The sequence below is a fragment of the Ambystoma mexicanum genome, chromosome 4q (genome assembly GCF_040938575.1).
Source record: "Ambystoma mexicanum isolate Mex_15411 chromosome 4q, UKY_AmexF1_1, whole genome shotgun sequence".
In the NCBI taxonomy this organism is placed as follows: Eukaryota; Metazoa; Chordata; class Amphibia; order Caudata; family Ambystomatidae; genus Ambystoma; species Ambystoma mexicanum.
Genome location: NC_090928.1, coordinates 16,970,574 through 16,991,182, shown reverse-complemented (window position 1 = coordinate 16,991,182; position 20,609 = coordinate 16,970,574). Strand labels below are relative to the sequence as shown.

Here is a 20,609-nt window from a genome sequence, read left to right as displayed (position 1 = left end):
GTGAGACGGGTGCATTTTGGCATCCCTGCTCATCTGCATATACATCTAGGAGATCACAGACAAAGTAGTTAGGGACTTTCAAGATTGGCCAAAGATGGGGGCCGAGCGATATCCAGCATTATTTTATGCTGATGACACTGTCATCTTGACCACCAGTCCTCAAGGCCTAAAAAAGACATTGGAAGACTTTATGACCAAAAGTAAAGAGCTATATCTCGACCTAAACACAGAGAAAACCAAAGTCATGGTTTTTAAACCACAATTTTCAAAACATAATCCTCTATCAATCGAAGCGAACAATATGAAACTGGAGCTGGTCAAACATTTTGATTACCTGTGCATTAGGTTTCAAGAGTCAGGAGGGGGGACAGGGCAAGTCAAGCATCACTCTGTGGATGTACAGTCGGGCTATACAATTATTTTTCATCAAACATGGTAGTGGTGCGATTTCACTGGTACTGTACCTATACAAGAAGCAGACATTGCCCTCATCCACCTATGGCTCAGAGGTATGGGGTTATGTCAATTCAGGGAAACGGTACATGATAGAACACATGTTTTAGAAAAGAAGTGTCCTTATCTCCAATAGTACACCTTCAGCACTGGGCTATCTCTACCCCGATCAGAGATCTGGTTCCTCTTAAGCCCACCCTATTTTGGGAAAGACTCTGGAAAACGATGGGCCTAGAGACATATTGAGATGCTCTGATCCACATAAGGTCATTGGAAGGGGGTAAAAGCTTATAATGGGCCACACATGTGAAGAATTCTCTTTTTGATTTAGGAGTAGAAGGCTTATGGGATAGTCTGGAGGACCGCAAAAAACAAATGCAAAACTGAAAGCAAAAGAGCAGCTAGAAGCGAAAGCAGCACCTCTGAAACTGGGCCTCACGCTCAGGATGACTGGGTTTAATACTAACCCAGATAAAACTGCCCCCCTTTATGAACAATCTATTTATTTATGACTGAGGTTAGGGATACTGAAAAAAACATATTTTATACAATCGTGGTCTGACGCAGGGTCGGGGGTGTGCCCTATGTGTGGGGCAGCAAGGGAAACTATGATAAACTATTTGTTAATCTGTCCCATGACAGTAAATTTGAGATGCTCTTATTTGAAACCCGTTTTGAGGAATGCAGGGATCAGCGGCATAGATAAAGCAATGCAATTTCTAAGACAGTCTATGCAGCCTAATCTTGTTTTTACAATGGTGCGTCACACACAGAGGGCATGGTTACAAAGAATGAGGGCCATGAAACAAATCACGCTCCAAAACATGGTGAACAATGAAGATACTCCCACACAGGCAATTTAAGCTATAACAGGAACAGGGCAGTACTTACTGCATATGGACAATTTCTGTGGGGCTGAGAGCTAAGGTCTCATCTCAGGAACAATATTATTCCCCCGGAAAATGGAAGGTAACTACAGGGGTGGAGTGGTAATTAGCTGCTACTCCATGAAGTTAATTACCCTCTTTATCTCCACCCATCACTGACTGCTTGTTTCCCCTTTGACGCAGTCACAATAACAGAATTGATTCTCACAATCTGATTTTCAGCATACTTGATTCTAAATTTGTTATTTATATCCACCCTGTTTATATGATATTCTTAAATAATGTGTTGCACTGAGATCATAGACAAATGAATTGTTAATTGTATTTTAGAATAATCTGCAGTTTAATACTTTTAGATAGTACACATTTTACTATATTCTGTCTTTTTAATAATGCATTCGTGTACGTTTGTTTGACTGACTTATAGTTCAATGTGCTGCAACATACACTGATGTCTGCTGTGCTGTGCTGTGGTTGTAGGGTTGTGCCTCAATTTTGGATTTGGGTTTGTGATATATTTGTAATATTTTCCAGGGGCAGGTTCCCTCTGGGGTTGCTTACTTTCCTGGTCTCAGGTGTTAAATCGATGTGCTGCGATACACGGTGGTGTCTGCATTATTGTGGTTGTAGGGTTGTGCCTCTGTTTTTGATTCGGGTATGTGATGTATTCCAGGTCAATTTGCTGCAACATGCAGTGGCATCTGCCTCGCTGTGGTTGTAGGGTGGTGCTTCCATTTTGGATTCAGGGTTGTGATATATTTGTGATATATTACAGGGGCGTGTGCCCTCTTGGGTTGGTTACTTTCCTTGTCTCGGGTTTAAATCGGTGTGCTGTGACACACAGTGGCATCTGCCTCGCTGTGGTTATAGGATTGTAACTCTGTTTTGGATTTGGGTATGTGATATATTCAAAGGGCGTTGGCTCTCCTGAGTTGGTTACTTTCCTGGTACCGAGTTAAGTCAGTGTGCTGTGACACAGTGACATCTACCTGACTGTGGGACTGTGGAGGCTTGTTTCTCTCCATGGTCCTGTCTTGTGGCTGTATTTTGTGTTTTGGTCTTGATGATTGGGTGTTGAGCTGTGCAGTGTTTCAGGGTTCCCGGGGGTGGAAGTCTCCCTGTAGGACCTGTCTCTCGAAGGATTATGGTGGCTTGTTTTTGTCGTTTTGGTCTTGGATTTGGGTTTGTGATCAATTCCTTGGACAGGTGCCCTCCTGGGTTGCTTTCTTTCCTGGGATCAGGGATAGATCGATGTATAACACACAGTGGGGTTACAAAGTGGCAACGCAGAGGTCGCTCAGCAGGTAAATATGAATCCTATGAAATGATGAACAACTGCATAAGCTTTGTCAATAAAAATAATACAAATTGACTTTGATGGCTCAACGCGTAGGAACAGGGATGAAGAAACATTGGTGGTCAAAGGCTATTTATTCCACTATCACTACTGCCACTTAATGTCCAAAGTGATCCAGGATGTCAACAAAGTCAATATAAGGTGTAATCAGCCTGAATCAAATGTGCTTGAGAGAAAATAGAGGTCTGACCTTTATATTTAAATTATGTTTACATTTATAAATGAGAAGATTAAGGTATGGCATGCAAATTTAGAGTCCTCCAACCAACGTCAATAACTACTTATTGAAGTATTAGTGAGCCCTCCACTGTCCAACTGCACTTAGCCATGCTTCACTGCAGCTTTGCTGGACAAAGTTTACTTAGGGCTGTAAGCAGAGCAGGTGTACAAGCTCCTACCCATGCTTCCCCAAGGTATCGCAGGCTCTAGCAATCCTCTGCCATACACTGACCACGTACTTTTAGCATCTCTGAAAATCCAGCCTCCTCCACCCTCAACTGTCCGAATGTAGTTAGACAGCACTTAGACACAGGCTTGGATTAGGACAAAACGGAAAGCACCTTATGGTTGATATTAGCAAAGTCAATTAAAGCTATTTCAACATCCATTGCATACTATGACATCCCACAATGGAGTGGTGGTGCTGGCATTAATGAGAAAATTGTAGGAAAATCGAGAATGATTTTATAATTACAAGACTGGATCCATGAAAGACATAGCTGAATAACAACAGATGGAGTAACCCGAGGCGGCAGCAGAGAGGGCAAACGGTGCACATGTCCTGGGCCCCCAGAAAGATGTTAGTGCGCATTGTTCATAAAACATAAAAAAGGCAACATATTTTGTGGTGCGCTGCTGAGGCTCAAATCCAACTGCCTGACTGGCATTGGAAGTACATTCTACTGTGATCAATTAGTCCTGTAATTCTTTTTGTGTTCACTCTGGTATAAATAGTTTGTGCGTTCACCATGGCACTGCTTATGTAGCATTCTCACCTTTCTGTGGAGAGTATATTGCTCAAGGGCAATATCTAAAGTTGTAATCATAAAACTGTGAGCTTTAATGTTTCAGAAGATAGATCAGTGTGCTAATCATCGGTTACAGTGACCTGTGTTTACATGCCAGATCACAATACCAAACATCAGCAAGACTGACTTAGCCTTTCCTATGACTGAATTTAGTAAACCTGTTGTCATGTATACTTTGGTGATAGTAATAACACCGGCTGTGCTTCAAAACACCTTCCCTGCACCAGATAGCCGTAGCTAAAAAAAATAACATAGCCTCAATATGATAAAGGTCTTGTACTCGATTCCTCCATACAGTGGTTGTAACACTTGGGAAGTAACCCCCAATGATGACCGTAAAGTGTTAGTTGAGAAAGGTGACTAGGTAGCACAGTGATCCTGGAAAATTATTTAATATCACTGTATTATTGCAATGACCCCTCGTCTGAGGCAGACATGGCCTACGCAAGCCGAGCAAAGCAAGGGCCTCGGTTGGGCTGTGAACTGTTAGCCATGTTCGCCTCCCAACGAGGGGTTTATAGCCGTTTGCACCCTGGTGTTCATCTGGGGTGCAAATGTGTTATTTATTCAGTTTCTTACAAGAGTTAGGCTGCGTGAATATTGCACAAGCCCAATCTCCCATAAGAACAAAACAAGATGGCTGCTGTCTAAGGCAAAGGGACATAGTCCCTTTTCCATTTCTACAATGGCCACAGGCGTGAGGAGTGCTAGGACTAGAGCATAAAGTTCTGGTCGAACAGGAAAGTGGGGGGAAGGGAGAGATGGGATAGGGAATGGGCAAGGGTTATTTTGGGAACCGCAGTGAGGGTGGGGACATGGGGAGGCAACATGGAGAGGCTCTCTGTTGCCTCTCCACAATCAAGACAACACCACCCGGGTAAGGGCCTCAGGTGGGTGGAGCAAGTGGGTGGTACACAGAGTCTTCTAGCCAGCTGTTACAGCCACCTGAATGGCTGAGCGCCCTTACCCTGGTGTGAAAGTACTTTACAGAGTTTCATGAAAAGGCTTGCCTTCTTGCATGCTGGTTGCATTATTTAGCTCATTACCTGACCTTTCTTTTTATGCAGGCCATTTGAATAGAAATGGTCCTAGACAGAAGAGTGTGGACCAAATGGCACAGGCCGCTGCCGAGAATATTTACAGGTCCACCTGTTTGACACATAAAATTGTTTCTTTTTGTGCAATTTGAAAGGCATATCAAAAATAATCGACACATCTGTGTATTGTGTTATTTAAAGCTTGACAATACAAAGGAAAAACTCAGATGAAATCATTTAATCTCATATTAATTAGTATTCTACTAATTCTATACTTTCCTTGATGATAGAGACAATGAAGCCACAACAATTCCTGCTTTGCAATACATATAGGTATGGTGTTGTGTTTTTAAAATTGTCATGTTGGGTAATGTGATTCGAGTACTTTCCAAGTCAGGTCGAAAACATCTGATTACATCAGTTGATGAAAGTCAAATGTGGGCAAATAATTGCACATTGCTCTATAAGAGATGGGAAACAAAGTGATAAAGTACAGAAATTGCATACTGGGTTCAAATCCCAGGTTCAACTCTTAACCAATGTGTGATCCTGGACAACGGGCCTCATTACGAGATTGCCGGTCTGGATACAACGGTACCGGCAAACTCCGAGTTGTGCTTGCGGGTGCCTTTCATAGCACCAGGTCTAACCTGGCGGAATGAAAGGCACCCGCGAGCACAGCATGTAGGATGCACCCGCACCCTTATAAACAAAAATATAGCACACTCAGTTACTCCCAGTGTGCATAATGATCTGCCCCCAAACAATTCTTTCTCTTCTGGGCCAGTAATCTGTCTCCTCACGAAAAGATGGCACTCTAAGATACTGAGAGTAATTTCCTGAATGCATGCAATTCTATGACTTTCTTTTTGCTAACAGAATTCTGTCACAACACAAAATGTTGGCACACTCAGTTACCGCAACTGAATGTAATTGCTTGACCCCAAACAATTTTAAAACATTTTCATTGCTAGTAGTATACTATTGCATCATCAAAAAGCGGCACACTCAGTTACATCCACTGAGTGTAATCGCTTGCCTCCAAATAATTACATTATTTTCTATTTGCTACCCTGTATTTTGTCACACCACATAAAGATGGGACAGTCAGTTACAACCACTGAATGCAATTTCCTGCCTGCCTCCAAAGAATTCTGGGATTTTCTCATCAGTTTTCTCTAGTCACTAGCAAGACAGGTAAAGTGTGCATATGTTATGCTAGTAGTCACAAAAAGATACTATTTACATTTTGTACATTACTTCAACTAAAACACTTTACCCAAACTGTAAAGGCCATACAGGAAAGTTTAGTTTGACCGAAAAATAAGGAAATTAGGTGAGTTGCCATTTGGCTGAATATGTTCGCAGACGCTTAATTAAAAATCAACAAACCTATGAAAGTCTTTTTCATGTTTGTCGTTTGTCTCTCAAGCGATTCAATGACAAAATCATTGAAGCAGCAAATGTCGAAAAGAAGGTCTACAACATTGTAACTTCAATGTAGTAAACAATATGACATAATTCAAAAGAACACAATCGACCTATATGATAATGTTGTTGTTTACTCACTTAGATCTCCTTGAGGAGCTGCTGCCAGTGTTTTTGAATTGTATTCATCTTGGTGGTTGATTGCTGAAAGATTCAATGCAAAATGACATATTTAGCTTACATTTACTAACACATATTGACAAAGCCAAACATTTGAAATTTTGAATATACATTAGATAGGAAAATGCCTGGCCTTTATTGCCAGCTTTTGTCATCATACGGCATACCCAGGGACTATCATCGTTTGGTGTGGTGTTCATGTCGCATGAAAGGTATTCCTATTATATAACAGCTATTGCCATAAAATGATCTGGTACGTGTATTATTGCCAGGTTTCACTCACATAATTTCCACTGATTGTCATCAAATGCTCAGGTACTTACATAATTGGCAAGGAATGGTTAAGTTGTTGTCTAAAGTTAAAAAATGAATGAATGGCTACAGTGCACCTTCTCCCATTCTACTGCAAAGGCATGCCCTGATTCCTGTCTATGCAGTAGGCATGCAATCCACCACATTCTGCATTGTGTGCTTCCTTATGCAATGCAATATTTTATGCGTACAAGGCTACACACTATACACAGAATGTTTGAAATTAAACTTAGTACGGTCTATCTCCCAAGTCCATTACCATGTAAGCAACAGTTGGCACTTAGTGGCTGTGTCACCAAGCCATCAAATATAAACAGCAGCAATGAGTATTCAGATACAGGAATCAGTCATTGAATATGTTGACAAATATCAAAATCAAGTTTTACTTTCCTACTATATTATCTCACCTTGACATGCCCTCTCTGTGCTAGCCATCATAATCGTGATAACACTCCCAAACAATATTAGCCATCGCTGAATTAGGGAGTCTATTTCTTGATTTTTAGTGTAGAAATGACCAAAGTCAGTCCTGAGAATGTCCTCAAATGCCTGCAGAAAAGGTTTGCCTGTGGATTGAGAGCATGCTCACACTGAAGCGTTGAACTGTTTTTTAACAGTGCATCCTGTTATTTCACATGTACCTTTTAGCCAGTTGGTTGTGTGGAATATTTGTTTACCATTCTTATTGATCATATTTCATTGGTACTGCCCGATTCCTCCACTGGGTACGGTTGAGACTAGAATCCCCCCACTTAACTTTTTAATTAAAAGTTTACATTTGACAAAAAAAGAAAAATGTTTTACACTGTCATCAACTATTAAACTAAACATTATACATTCCAGATATTTAACATTCCAGAATATTATGTAAGACATTGGGCCTCATTACGAGCATGGCGGTAGCCGTGCCTGTATGGCACACACGGCTACCGCCATGCTCGCTACCTGCCACGCCACCCACGATTGGGTAATAACCGGCCCATTACGTGTTGAATGGGCCGGTAATTGCACATTCGCTGGTGGCGGTAATGCCGGTGCCCCAATCCCCATTCAGCACCATAGGGCAGAATGGGGGTGGGGAGCATGGTTGCACCAGCACCGTTTATAACAGTGCCAGTGCAGTCACGAGTTCTGCTCGTGGGAGCCGCACAGCCCACCAGGTAAGACCTAGCGGGTTGTCAGGAACCCGCGAGCAGAACTCGTAATGCGGTGGGACGGTATGACCGGTGCCCGTGCCTTACCGGCACCATTCATACCGTCACCGCCAGGGTCCTAATGAGGCCCAGTGATTTTAAAACTTCATAAAAGATAACTAATTTTGTATTCAGCATCCTTTTATGAAACACCTTTATGATGTAGGTTTTAGGCCGGGAGGATAGCTTAGGGGCAAAAGCATTTGTCTTGTAAACAAGACAACGCATAGCAACACAGGTTCGAATCCCGGTCTTGTGCTTAGAAACTGTTCTCTGGTACCTTATAAAATAACAATTATAATTTATAGAAATGTTTTATTCCATCAATACCTTTTTTGGATTTCTATATACATTCATGAAGCAGGAAATGGACAAGGAGATGAATTACATACTACAAACAATGTGAGTAACAGATTATTCTTATCAGTAGTGTGAACGTCGAGAACAACCAAGGGTGTGGGGATATGATTTTTTTGTGATATTCACTATGATGGTGCATGAAGGCAATGAAAAGGTAGGAAGGTAAATGAGAATATGGGAGGCGTCTGGGGAATATTTGAATACCTGAAGTGTAATTTGTCATGTGAATGAGTTCAGGTGCTTATTGTTCTTCTTTAAATCCTAGCGGACATTGGATAGGGAAAAGCCACCTACTAGCTTTTGTAGTACTTGTCCCTGCCCCGGGAGCTCCTCTGACCAAGCATGCACAGAGGACTGCTGAGATAGGGCTTAGAGAAGCTATAGGGGCATTGGGTGAATGCCACTTGGGCCTCTATCTTCGATCCAGCCAGATTAGACTAAACAAGACAATGAGCTCATATTCATTGGCAGAAACACGACTAGGGGTGGTGTCCCAACACCCATTTCCAAGGAGATGGATACCAGGTATCGTCAGACCAGAGTGATCAACCCAGATGAAGAAGACCACATGAGGAGAGAGATCCAGATGGAAACCAAGGACAGACTAATGTTATTAACAATAGGAATAATTGTGATGTCATGGGAGTGGGAAAGGTCAAGCGGAAGTGACGTATAAGGAAAGGGACCAGACCATGCAGGGATTTAAGGGGAAGGTGAGTTGGAGGCAGGTTGGGTTACATTGGGGGGTGGGCCAATGGAATGCTGTCTGTTTATTCAGTTTGCAAACTTTGTGAATAAATGTCTTGCTTTGTCCATTTTCTGTAAGAATGCTGAGTATTTTGATTTTTGCGTTGATAGATGGCGCCCGCGACTCGGATCCTGTCGTGTAACGCTGCAGAACTCTGACTCCCAAGGACCTCCTTCCAGACACCCTCACAGCGCTCAAGACCTACTTACAGATCTCCAAAGGGGGCTTCCGGAGGAAGATATCAAGGCTGGTGAGAGTGTATGCGGGTCTCCCGGGGAACAGAGGGTCACGATTGGGAATGGGGAATGGACAACACAGGAAGGGATGTTTTTAAGTGTTATGCAGAAATGCGATGAACATTTTGGGCAGGATATGCAGTGTTGTACGTTGTTTTGCCTGTTTTATTATTGTGATTTTATCTATCTTTTATCCAGAGATCAACTTGGCGAAATGTCAAGGTCTGGGATTTATTCTGGTGTAGCATTTGGGTATTAGTTTGGGGAAAAGGTTGAAGCACTGAATTAAACAGGGAAAGGTGAATGAGAAAAGGGTGAGAGTCCTTATCCTTGTCTGGATCACTCTGTGGTGTGCCTGGTTGTTAAATATAAACAGTTTCATCTCAGGACCGCAAAAAGGGTGGTGTCAAAGTATGAAAGGAGGTGGGGGGCCTGGCTAACGGGGCAAGTGACTGGTGAAAGCAAAATTAATTGGGGAAAGAAAAATGGGCAAATGACAATTGAAACAGGTGGATGAACCCCCAAAACGGTTGCTCGCCCATTATATGTGGCTACAGTTGTGTTCCCCTGGAGTACATAATATCATGAAAGGATACCGGCTGATATCCAGTTCTCGAAAGGAGGTTATGTATAATATACCGGAACCTCAGACAATCATCTAGATATGGGCATTTATTGGTGGCTTTGGCTGCTGCTAGCAGTGGATATCAGGGTTTTCAGATATAATCAACCCACTCCAGAATTACACTCGACTGAACATGGTCGAACCACTGCAATAGACACCTGAAGTCGAAAAGGCTTTTGTTAAGATCAAGGATTACTAGCTGAAGCCCCTGCATTGGCCCTGCCAGATTACAAGAAGGGATTTATGTTGTACTGTCATTAAAATAATTGGTTTGCTCCTGCAGTTCTTAATCAGAAGCATGGAATCCACCATAGATTCTTAGCCTATTTTAGCAAGGAATTGAAACTAGTTGAAGCAGGAATGCCTCCCTTTTTGCGATCAGTGACCCCTGCCACTCTGGTGGTGGAGCAAGGTGAGAAGGAACAAGTTACTTACCTGTAACTGATGTTCTTCAGCATGGGTCTGGCATGGATTCACATGTTCATGAATATTCCCCGTCGTCAGGCCGGGAATCCTTGGTAAAGAAAAAATCAATATCAGTTTTGTTTCTGATCTGTCTTTCGTAGTAATAACCAATCACTGGTCTCTGCGTCATACTGACCACAGCCAATGACTGCCCTCTACCTAAGCCCCTCCCCTGGCAGCCATCCTCAGATTTGGTATCACGTAAAGTGGCAGTATGACCAAGTGAAGAGCCGCAGAGGGGAAGGAGGGAGGGTTCACATGTGAATCCATGCAAGACCCATGCTGGAGAACAACAGTTACAGGTAAGTAACTTGTTCCTTCTCCAGCATGGGGTCTGGCATGGCTTCACATGCTCATGAATATAAGAATACATAGCAGTATACACATGCACAACCACGGGAGGTGGCAACAGGCTCAACATTAAGCAATACAACAACTCAACATTAAGCATCTCTTACCTCCTCACCAGGCTCACCTTAAGCGAACAGGTTACGCAGCACTGCTTGGCCGACCCTGGACTCCTCCCTGGCGTCCCTATCGACGCAGTAGAATCTTGTGAAGTTGTGCATCGACCTCCACGTAGCAGCCCTGCAGATGTGCAGCAGGGGCACACCAGATAGGAACGCTGTGGTAGCAGCGATCGCTCTGGTCGAATGGGCTCTCGGACGGCCGGGCAGCGGTCGGTTTGCCAACCGGTGACAGTGCATGATGCAGCCGGAGAGCCATCTGGAAATGGAAGCCTTCAAGAGAGCCTTCCCTTGATTCACAGGTCCAAAGTTCACAAACAGCTGTGATGTCTTCCGAAAACTCTTCGTGCGGTCCACGTAGAACTTCAGCGCTCTAGCCACATCCAGCGAGTGCAAAGTCCTCTCAGCCGGCGGGAAGAAAACTGGTAACACCAAGGGCTCGTTGAGGTGGAAGTCCGATGGCACCTTGGGCATAAAGGAGGGGTGCGTCCTCAGAACCACCCTTGTGTCGTGAAAGGTCAAGTATGGAAGCTTGCAAGATAGGGCCTGGATCACTCCAGCTCGTCGTGCGGAGGTGATGGCCACAAGGAATGCCGTCTTCCACGACAGGAACTTCAACGGCGCCGAGTGCATAGGCTCGAATGGGGCCCCCATGAGCCTGGTCAGCACCACGTTGAGCTCCCACGCCGGGGCAGGGGCCTTCACCGGCGGGAACGATCGGAATAGTCCCTTCATAAATTCCTTCACCAGGCGATGAGACCACAAGGACGCCCGTCCTGTAGTTCTGATCGGGAAATGGCAGCCAGATGTATCTTGATGGAGACGTGAGTCAGTTCAGCTTTGGCCAGCAACAGTAGGTACGGCAATACTTGAGGGGCCGTAATCCATAGAGGGTTAATCTTCTGTGCACGGCACCAGACCGAGAACCTCTTCCACTATGTCCATTGCATTTGAGAGTTGAGGACACCCTGGCTTTTGCAAGAACCTCTCTGCAGTCAGCCGGGATATCGTATCCTCCAAACTCTAGTGCTGCAGGAGCCAAGCCTGCAAGTTCAGCGACTCTGGGTCATGATGGAGAATGGCGCCTCCTTCTCTGGAGAGAAGATCCGCATCCGTCGCCAGCTTGATAGGTGGGGACGCTGACAAGTCCAGAAGGTCCGGGAACCAGATCTGTCTCGGCCACGCCGGTGCGACGAGGATCATCCTGCACCTGGACCTCTTGAGCTGGTTGATGAGACGGAGCAGCAACGGCAACGGAGGGAACGCGTACAGGAACAGGCCGTCCCAAAGGAACGAGAAAGCAGCGCCCATGCTCCTCGGTTGTGCGAACCTGCTGGCGAACCTCTGGCACTTGGAGTTCATCGCCGTCGCGAACAGGTCGATCTGGGGTTTGCCCCACCGTTGAAAGAGCCGATCCACCTGGTCCTGGCGTAGTTCCCACTCATGGCATGAGCGCAGCTCCCTGCTGAGTGAGTCGGCGATGGTGTTTTTTATTTCTGCCAGGTGGAAGGGAACCAGAAACATCCCCTGGGCGACGGCCCAGTGCCACAGATCCTGGGCTTCCTTGGATAGGGCTGGGGATCTGGTGCCTCCCTGCTTCCGGATGTAGAACATCGTGGTGGTGTTGTCGGTGAAGATCCTCACCACTTTGTCCTTGAGGGACGGAAGGAACGATTTGAGCGCCTAGAACACAGCTCGTAGCTCCAGGATGTTGATGTGAAGAGACCTCTCCTCCGGGAGCCAGAGACCTCTTGCGTGGAGATCTCCGGTGTGGGCCCCCCATCCCTCCTTGGAAGCGTCCGTCGTTACCGTCTCCTGATACGCCGGGGCCTGAAAGTCCATGCCTGCCGCGAGGTGCGCCCGGGCGCCCCACCATAGAATTGCCCGATGGAACTCCTCGTCGAGCGGGATCCTGTCTTCGAAGCTGCCCACCTCTTGAATCCAGCGGGCGTCGAGGAACTCTTGTAGCAGACGCATCCGAAGTCTGCAAAGGTTCACAAGGTAGATGCATGAGGACATCATCCCGAGGAGGGACTTGATGGAATTCACTCTGGCCACATCCGTGGCTAACAGGTGCTGCACTTTGCCCAAAATGGCCTTCGTCCTCTCTTCCGACGGAGATGCCAGTCGCTTCACTGTATCGAGCTTCGCTCCCAGAAACAGTGCCACCTGCGACGGGACCAGATGGGATTTGGGGTAGTTGATGGCAAATCCCAGCTCCGTGAGCAGGTGGACTGTCCTCGCTGTGTGTTTGACGGCGAGTTCTCTTGACCTTGCACGGATTAGCCAGTCGTCCAGGTAGGGGTAGACGTGGATCCCTTGCAGGCGCAGCCGCGCCACCACAGGTACGAGGCACTTGGTGAACACCCTGGGTGCTGACTTTAATCAGAACGGCAGGGCTCTGAATTGGTACTGACGCCCCTGGACTACGAATCTGAGGAACTTTCTGTGTCCTTTTAGAATGGGGATGTGGAAGTAAGCATCCTCCAGGTCCAGTGACGATAGGAAATCGCCTTCCTCCAGCTGTCCCAGCACGTGCTGGAGGGTGACCATCCTGAATTTCTGTGCCTTGATGTACCTGTTCAACCGACGCAGGACCAGGATGGGGCGCCAACCGTCTGTCTTCTTTCTGATGAGGAAGTATCTTGAGTATACTCCAGAGCCCCGGAGCCTCTTGGGGACGAGCTCGATGGCACCCTTCTTGAGCATCGCCCTTACCTCCAACAGCAGTTGAGGGACGTGATTCTCCTTCCTGGCCACGGGAGGAATGCAAGGACACTTCTTTTGAAATTCCAGAGAGTGTCCGCGGGCCAGGGTGTCCAGCACCCAACGGTCGGTGGAGATGGACTCCCACACGCTGATGAACTTCGTCAGCCGGCCTCCCACCAGGGTGCTTTGGTGGGGGCCCAACGCTACGGCCCGTTCAGTCCTGCTTGGAAGAGGCCTTGCCCCCCTTGCCGATGGCGGCGAGACCCTTCTTGCTTGCCGCGGCCTCTGTAGGCCTCCTGGGACGGTAAGTAGAAGAGCCGCCGCTGGATCCCTGGGAGGCTCCCTGTCTGCCTCCAGAGTCCCGAAAGGGCCGCCGTTGCTGAAGGACTCCTACGGCACGGGCTGTTTCCGTGTCTGTCTTGATGGCCTGGAGGGACTCATCCACCGTCTTTCCAAACAGGTTGTTGCCGTCGAACGGCATGTCCAACACTCCGGTCTGGACGTCCGGGCGAAAGTCCGTCGCCTTGAGCCATCCTCGTCGTCGGAGGCAAACCCCGTTGCTCAGTTGGCGAAATCCGGTATCAGCAATGTCTGTTGCCACCAATATGGTGTGATCCGGCGCCACCTCTCCTTCCTGGAGAATCTGTAGGGCCTCCGCCCTCTTGTCGTCCGGAAGGAAGTCTAGCAGAGGAGCTATCTTGAACCAAAGCTCCCGGTCGTAACGGGCCACAATCACTAAGGCATTGGCCGCCTTAATCGTCGTCGTCCCATGGAGTCCAACTTCTTGCCCTTGCTGTCCGGCGGGGAAGTGGAAGTTGAAGCCGCTGCACCTGCTGCTTTCTTCTTGGCTGCTGCCGAGACGACAGAGTCTGGCGTGGGCTGGGCCCTGAGGCACAAGGGGGCGGCATCGGGGACCCGGTACTGCTTCTCGTACCTGTCCCTCTTGGTGGGTGTCATGGAAGGGTTCTTGAGGATAGCCAGCCCCTCGTCCCAGATGTCGTCGAGCAACGGCACCGTGAGGACCGTCTTTCTCTTGGCCTCTCGTCGTTGGTAAAGAAAACCTTCCCTTTTCTGTTCCTCAGGGCAGAGCTGGAAGAGCTCGGATACCCTGGCTATCATGGCATGAAAAGAGCCAATTTCGTCGGGCGGAGAGGCCCGAGGGGGGGTGATGACAGGATGTCTGTTGTGTCATCGCCACCGTCGTCTGTCCCCGTCGCCGTATCCGTCACCGTATCCTTCCGAGGGTCCGGCGAGGGGGATGAGGGGTCCACAGGCCTCGCGGGCACGAAGGGCAGAGCGGGGTGGACTCTCCTCCGCTTGTTCGGAGGGCTTCCCGACGGGCCAGGTTCTGGATCCTCCGTCGGGGACCGTGGTAACCTCGTCCTTCTCTCAGTACATAAGGATTGAATCGCCAACAAAATGGTGGCCGAGCTATCCTGGGGCTTGGGTAATGGCTGCGACGGACAGGATGGCTGCTCCACTGGGCCCTCGTCGTCGCTATCTTCAATCACATCAGCGGGAACCGTCCCCTGGATCGAACCTTCTCGAACCACTCTTTGAGGCCTACGAACCTCTCGTTGAGGCCTTTCACGGCTTCCACCGGATCCTCCTCGGAGGCTGAATACGAGTCTGTAATGGCCACTGGCCCCCCCCCTCTTTTTCCGCCAGGGTCTTCACGGGGGTCTTAACGATGGTCTGGAAAGAGGATTCCCTCCGCGGAGGCAGGGAAACTCTGGGCCCCGAGGCCTCCTTTACTGGCGTAGCCTCTGCAGGCTTCGCCAGGGTCGCTGCGACAACCTCGATAGAGGCCTTTGCCGGGTGGATCAAGGCCCTCACCACCTTAGGTGCGTCCTGGGCCTTCGCTTTGGGGGGAGGGTCATTGCCTCGCTCCCCCTCGGCTCCCTTCGAGATCGACTGGGGCCTCTCCAGAAGCTTACCCGGGTTCTCGGACTTCCTCTTCCCCGAACCAGAGCGCTGGCTCGTGGTTGATCGTGCTGGGGAAGTCGCACCCTGCCTGGCAGCCGAGGAGCCCAACCTTTCGGCGCTCCCGGTGCCCATGGACTCGCAGTGCTTGGCCTTCTGTTGGGCCCCTGTCGCAGGGGCGCCCTCACAGGACTTAGAAGACCGCTCAGACTTTTTCTTCGCCTTCTCCCCTGCTGTGCCCTTCTCCAGCCAGGCGGCGAGGCGGAAACAACGATCTTGCTTGGTCCGTTCCGACAGGTTCTTGCAGAACGCACAGTCCTTCTCCACGTGCGTCTTGTCCTCATCAAGGCAGTAGCGACATCTCGAATGCTCGTCGTCCTTGAAAACATTTTGAAATCTGCATCCTGAGCAGCTCCTGAACAGCTTGGATCCGGGCGTCGAGCTTCCCTTGTCCTGGGCCATGTCCGTTGAGGTAGGCCACAGATCTTCTGGAATCCTCCAAGAAGCGTAACTCGACGAAAACTTCACCCTTGAGGGGCATAGAAGAATTCCGAAATGGGTCCCCATTATCGGACGTAGAAACGGTGGAGCTTGAGGCTCGATTAACTGAAAAAAAGAGAAAAATCTCCTGAAAAAGCATGAAAACGCAGTAAAAGCTTGAGAGCTAAAACACGAGGACTCCCAACACTTGAACGTGCGGTCAAAATCTGAGGATGGCTGCCAGGGGAGGGGCTTAGGTAGAGGGCAGTCATTGGCTGGGGGCAGTATGACCCAGAGATCAGTGATTGGTTACTACTAAGAAAGACAGATCAGAAACTAAACTGATACTGATTTTTTCTTTACCGAGGATTCCCGGCCTGACGACGGGGAATATTCATGAGCATGTGAATCCATGCCAGACCCCATGCTGGAGAATATAGCTTTAGGATCACCTTTATAGGTGCCGGTGCCACACGCTGTAGCGTCATTGCTGCTGAAGACCAAGACTGTCTAATAATATAAACAAATACATCTGTTTCAGGAGCAAGCAAGTATAAGATGCTCTTATTGAACTTGTCTAATATCATTCTGATGAGGTGCTCAGTTCTGAATCCAGCATCATTGTTGCCTACTCCCCTGGAGGGAGAGCCAATGATATTACACCACATGACTGTGTATCACTGAGAGATTGTCTGGTAATGCCCTGTACAGATATCTCAAATGTACCATTAACTGATCCCAACCTTGAATACTTCATGGATGGATCAAGTTATAGAAATCAGAAAGGGAAGATGCCTCAGGGTATGGAGTTTGTGTTCTGAAAATGTGGTGGAAAGTGGTAAATTATCTCTAGATACATCGGCCCAGGTGGCTGAGTTAGTGGACCTTACGCAGGCTTGCAGGCTGGTTGTTCAACAGTCATTTAAAATTTACACAGATTCAAGATACGCATTTGGCATAGCCCATGACTTTGGTCAACTCTGGAAGCAGAGGTGTTTCATGACATCAACTGGAAAACCTATTAAAAATAGTTAATTTGTGCTAGCCTTTTTGGATGCCATAATGTTACCTGAGCAGATTGCTATTATAAAATGTGCTGTCCAGCAGGCACTAGACAACCTCATCAGTATTGGAAATGATTTTGCTGATGGAACACCCAAGTTGGCAGCTGACACAGAAGACAGTGAGGTGTATGTACTGCAAGTTGAAATGGTGCCGGAAGAGACTCCATTTAAAACATAGGAAGACATTGCATACATACAGGATAATCCACCACCTAATCAAAAAAAACCAATCAGATTAGGAAAGTTTGCCGGTTGCATGAAGCCTCTGTGTGGTGAGATAACCAGGGTCGGCTAGTGGCTCCAAAGATTTTAGTATCCCATCTGGTTAGAATATATCATGGATCCACACACATAGGTCGGGATGGAATGGCAACGTTGGTGCCCCACGGCTAGGCTGACATGTCCGAGCTGAGGTTACCCGAACAAAGGATAGAACCGTAAGAACCGGCGAACCCGAATGCCGGACACTCTGCAAGTTCAAAGGTTGGGCAAAATGTGAAAATCGCTGTTACTACCGGACCGGCAAACTTATAATGAGGCCCATTGATGGAAAATAAAGCTCAGATACCACATCAGCTTAGCCCAGGAAGAAGGATATAACAAAATATCTAAAAATGCATCGGCAATAACGTTTGAAAATATGTTTTTTTTGTTTCTAGATGTAAAATAACTACTTATGTAGTTGTTGGCAAAAAGTATGGAATTACTGTACTTGAGTTAAAATGAGGAAAAAGTGAGATTTGAGTTAACATTGGTACTATGATTGCAGGTTTACGTTTTTTAATTTTGTGAGAGATTGTGTGGAAAAACATATGTATTGTGAAGAAGGAAATTACTGCATGTTGTTTTAATGTAGTAAGACTTGGGTGGATGGTTAATTTTTGGACTCGGGACAAGGCATCCTATCCTGGTGCACCAGAAATAGCCTTTAAATATTTAAAAATAATACAGGCACTACACGTGCACCAATTACAGATTTGGTTGTGCACCTTCATTTTGTTTCTCATTTTAGATTAGGTTGGCATTGAATGAGGGAGCACACTAGTAAATTCAGTTGAGAAACGTAGACTACCATGTCATTTGCAAAAATTGATTCAATCACACCGAATCGTGCAGAAGTCCTCAGCTTCAATGAAGATGAGGCACGCAGAATACCAGGTCTAATCAAGTCACTATGGAAGACCTATTATCAAAAGACAAACCAGATGAACTGATCAAACAGCTTGAATGTTTAATCCAGAGAGAAATCAATTATAAATTGCACGGCTCTTCTCTGGCCAAATACCACTGAGCACAAAGAATACCACCAGGACTAAGGGTATCACTGGAACCAACATTGTGTAAAGAAAACCCAGCAATCATCAAAAAGTGGCAACAGATACTTATTAAATGTTCATTACATCTATTGACCATTGAAGAACTAGCACAACAACTTAATCACCTAGAGGACGAGATTAATATAATCAAAAACAACTAGACGGAAACATTTTCTCAAGACAAAATAAAAAATATCATAGAAGATACCAATCAAAAATTGGACCACTACAAACAAGAATTAGAATCCAAGAAAATCAGGACTATAAGCTTGACATTGTCTACAGTTGTCAAGAATACTACCACAGTAGATGGGTAACCCAGTGTGAATTGGCGCTGGATTTCAATCACATATTGTGGATGGCGTATCAAAAAGAAGAAGGGGGTCAGTGTAACCAGGTTGGTTGAAAAGGCATGATTTATTCAACACATAAGTTCAAGTAATTATCTAGACACATGTGATCATGATCACATGAAAGTAAAAGCCAACACGTTTCGACCGTAGTCTTTATCAAGGCTGTGCATATGTTGTGGTGTGCAAGTGGGGAGTCACATGACGATACATGATTGTTCATTACGGCACAACAGTTAGAATTCTGCTTTTATGACCCAATACATGTTGCACATGTTCATGGTGAGAGTGAGGTGGTGGTGATGTGACAATAAGGTGTGCAAGTGATCATATGTTAAAATACATGCAGTTTAGACAAGGTCCCATTAGTTTGTTGCATATATAGATAGTTTGTTGCACCAAGGAGAGAGTAAGGGGGGAAGGAGAAGGGGCGGGGAAGAAGAGCAAGGATTTGCTAGTTCCTTTGAACAATATGGAGGCAGTCCTGAGTTAGTCGCTAAACTGATGTTCTTACCGGAGTGGAGATAGTTGCAGTGCCTTGAGTAAGGGAGCTGGGTAGCCACTGTAAATATGGGAGGTAATTACCAATTGGTATCACATTTAAACTAAGCATATGTATAGTAATACTATTGCATGGATGCCAGGGGCTAGAGTGGGAGTGGTTGACTGAGGCTGAGTAGAATGGCCTGCTAGAAAGGGTCCGTGCAGCCTAGAAGGGCAACCTGGATGGAGTTGGTCATTGTATGGTGTGTTGTGGGATGTGAAGGGGCATCAATGAAAGTTGTAAGGGTAAGGGCTGCCGGGTCACGGTATTGGGTGCTGGCAATGTGGTCAGTGCTGGCGAGAGGAACAAGGTAAAATAAGTGACTGAGCATTATCACTATCCTCGATTGTGTGTTTGCGGGGGACAAAAAATAAAAGTAACCCTGCGGTGTCAGTGGCAGAGATTGCCCGTGCCAGTGTTGTCACGGATGTCATAGGTATGCAGGGGGCGGGTGCGCGAAGCGATGGAGGAGTAGCGGGAGGCCTGTGTCTAAGTGGCCTTGTCGTTGCCGCTGGCGTGCTAATGTAAACACGTGCTCAACGGCTGGAAAATGGAGGCCAGCCGATGCGTTAGCTCACATCCGTGGCTAAGCCTGTTGGGTCATCAGGCTTACAAAAAAAAGGGGGCTGCTGCCTCCGGGATAAAGAGCCATAGCTCGGCTGTTCTGCACAATGTACATGCATATTGAGGGCTAAGCCGTGTGTACGCAGGATTATTTATGTGGGTGCTGCCACCGGGATATATTATCAGTGTTCCAGCAGGTAGTGTGCTTCAGTGGAGAGGCTGAGACCCCGGTTGAAGCCTGCGGGACATGAAGTTGGGGGAGGTTCCCTGTCAGGCAGTAGGAGGGTGTAGGAGGGTGAGCCGTCAGTGGTGATGATTTCTAACGGATACATGCATTCAGTCAAGTCACTGCGTACCTGTTGACCCGCGTTGCGTCGGGTTGAAAACTGCGCAAACCAGTGATCTTTCGATCCCGTTCCTAATCGCGTAAGTCCCATAAATAATAAAAGCCTCTGATTGGCGGCGGTGGCCTGCGCTGTGATTGGTCACCCGGTTCCTGCAGTTGCAGCTGGGATTGGCAGTTGTCATGGTGACGCGTGGCATCAGGCGCCACATTGGGTTGTAGCAAGGATAGTTTGAGTCATGGATAGATTTGTAGTAAGGTGTACTGAGTGGATGGAGAAGTGGCAACAGTTGTGAGTATTGTATCTAAAGGTCCATTATGCACAGTTCGATCTGGCAGAGAAAGCAATCAGCGCACAGATTAGTGCTGTTTCCCGATGGTGCCAATGCTGTGAGCAGGTTGTAGGGGGCAGTGTGGGGATGGTTGGGTAGGTAATATCCAGAACATGTGGTGAGAGGGATCCAAGGGGGGATGAGAGCAGGGAGACCAGAGTCTTGGCCCCAGTAACTGGAGATGCGACATGGCTGGTTCACAGGCAGT

At 47.0% G+C, this 20,609-nt stretch overlaps 1 protein-coding gene across 5 annotated transcripts in view; it reads right to left on the bottom strand.

Moving 5' to 3' along the window:
* VIT (vitrin) overlaps positions 1-20,609 on the bottom strand; it is a 2,362,557-nt gene that overhangs the window by 287,670 nt on the left and 2,054,278 nt on the right. For all 5 annotated transcript variants that reach the window (XM_069607358.1, XM_069607362.1, XM_069607360.1 and 2 more), the window contains one exon: positions 6,332-6,394. In XM_069607358.1, coding sequence (XP_069463459.1) covers positions 6,332-6,394 — 63 coding nt within the window. The remainder of the gene's footprint in view (positions 1-6,331; positions 6,395-20,609) is intronic.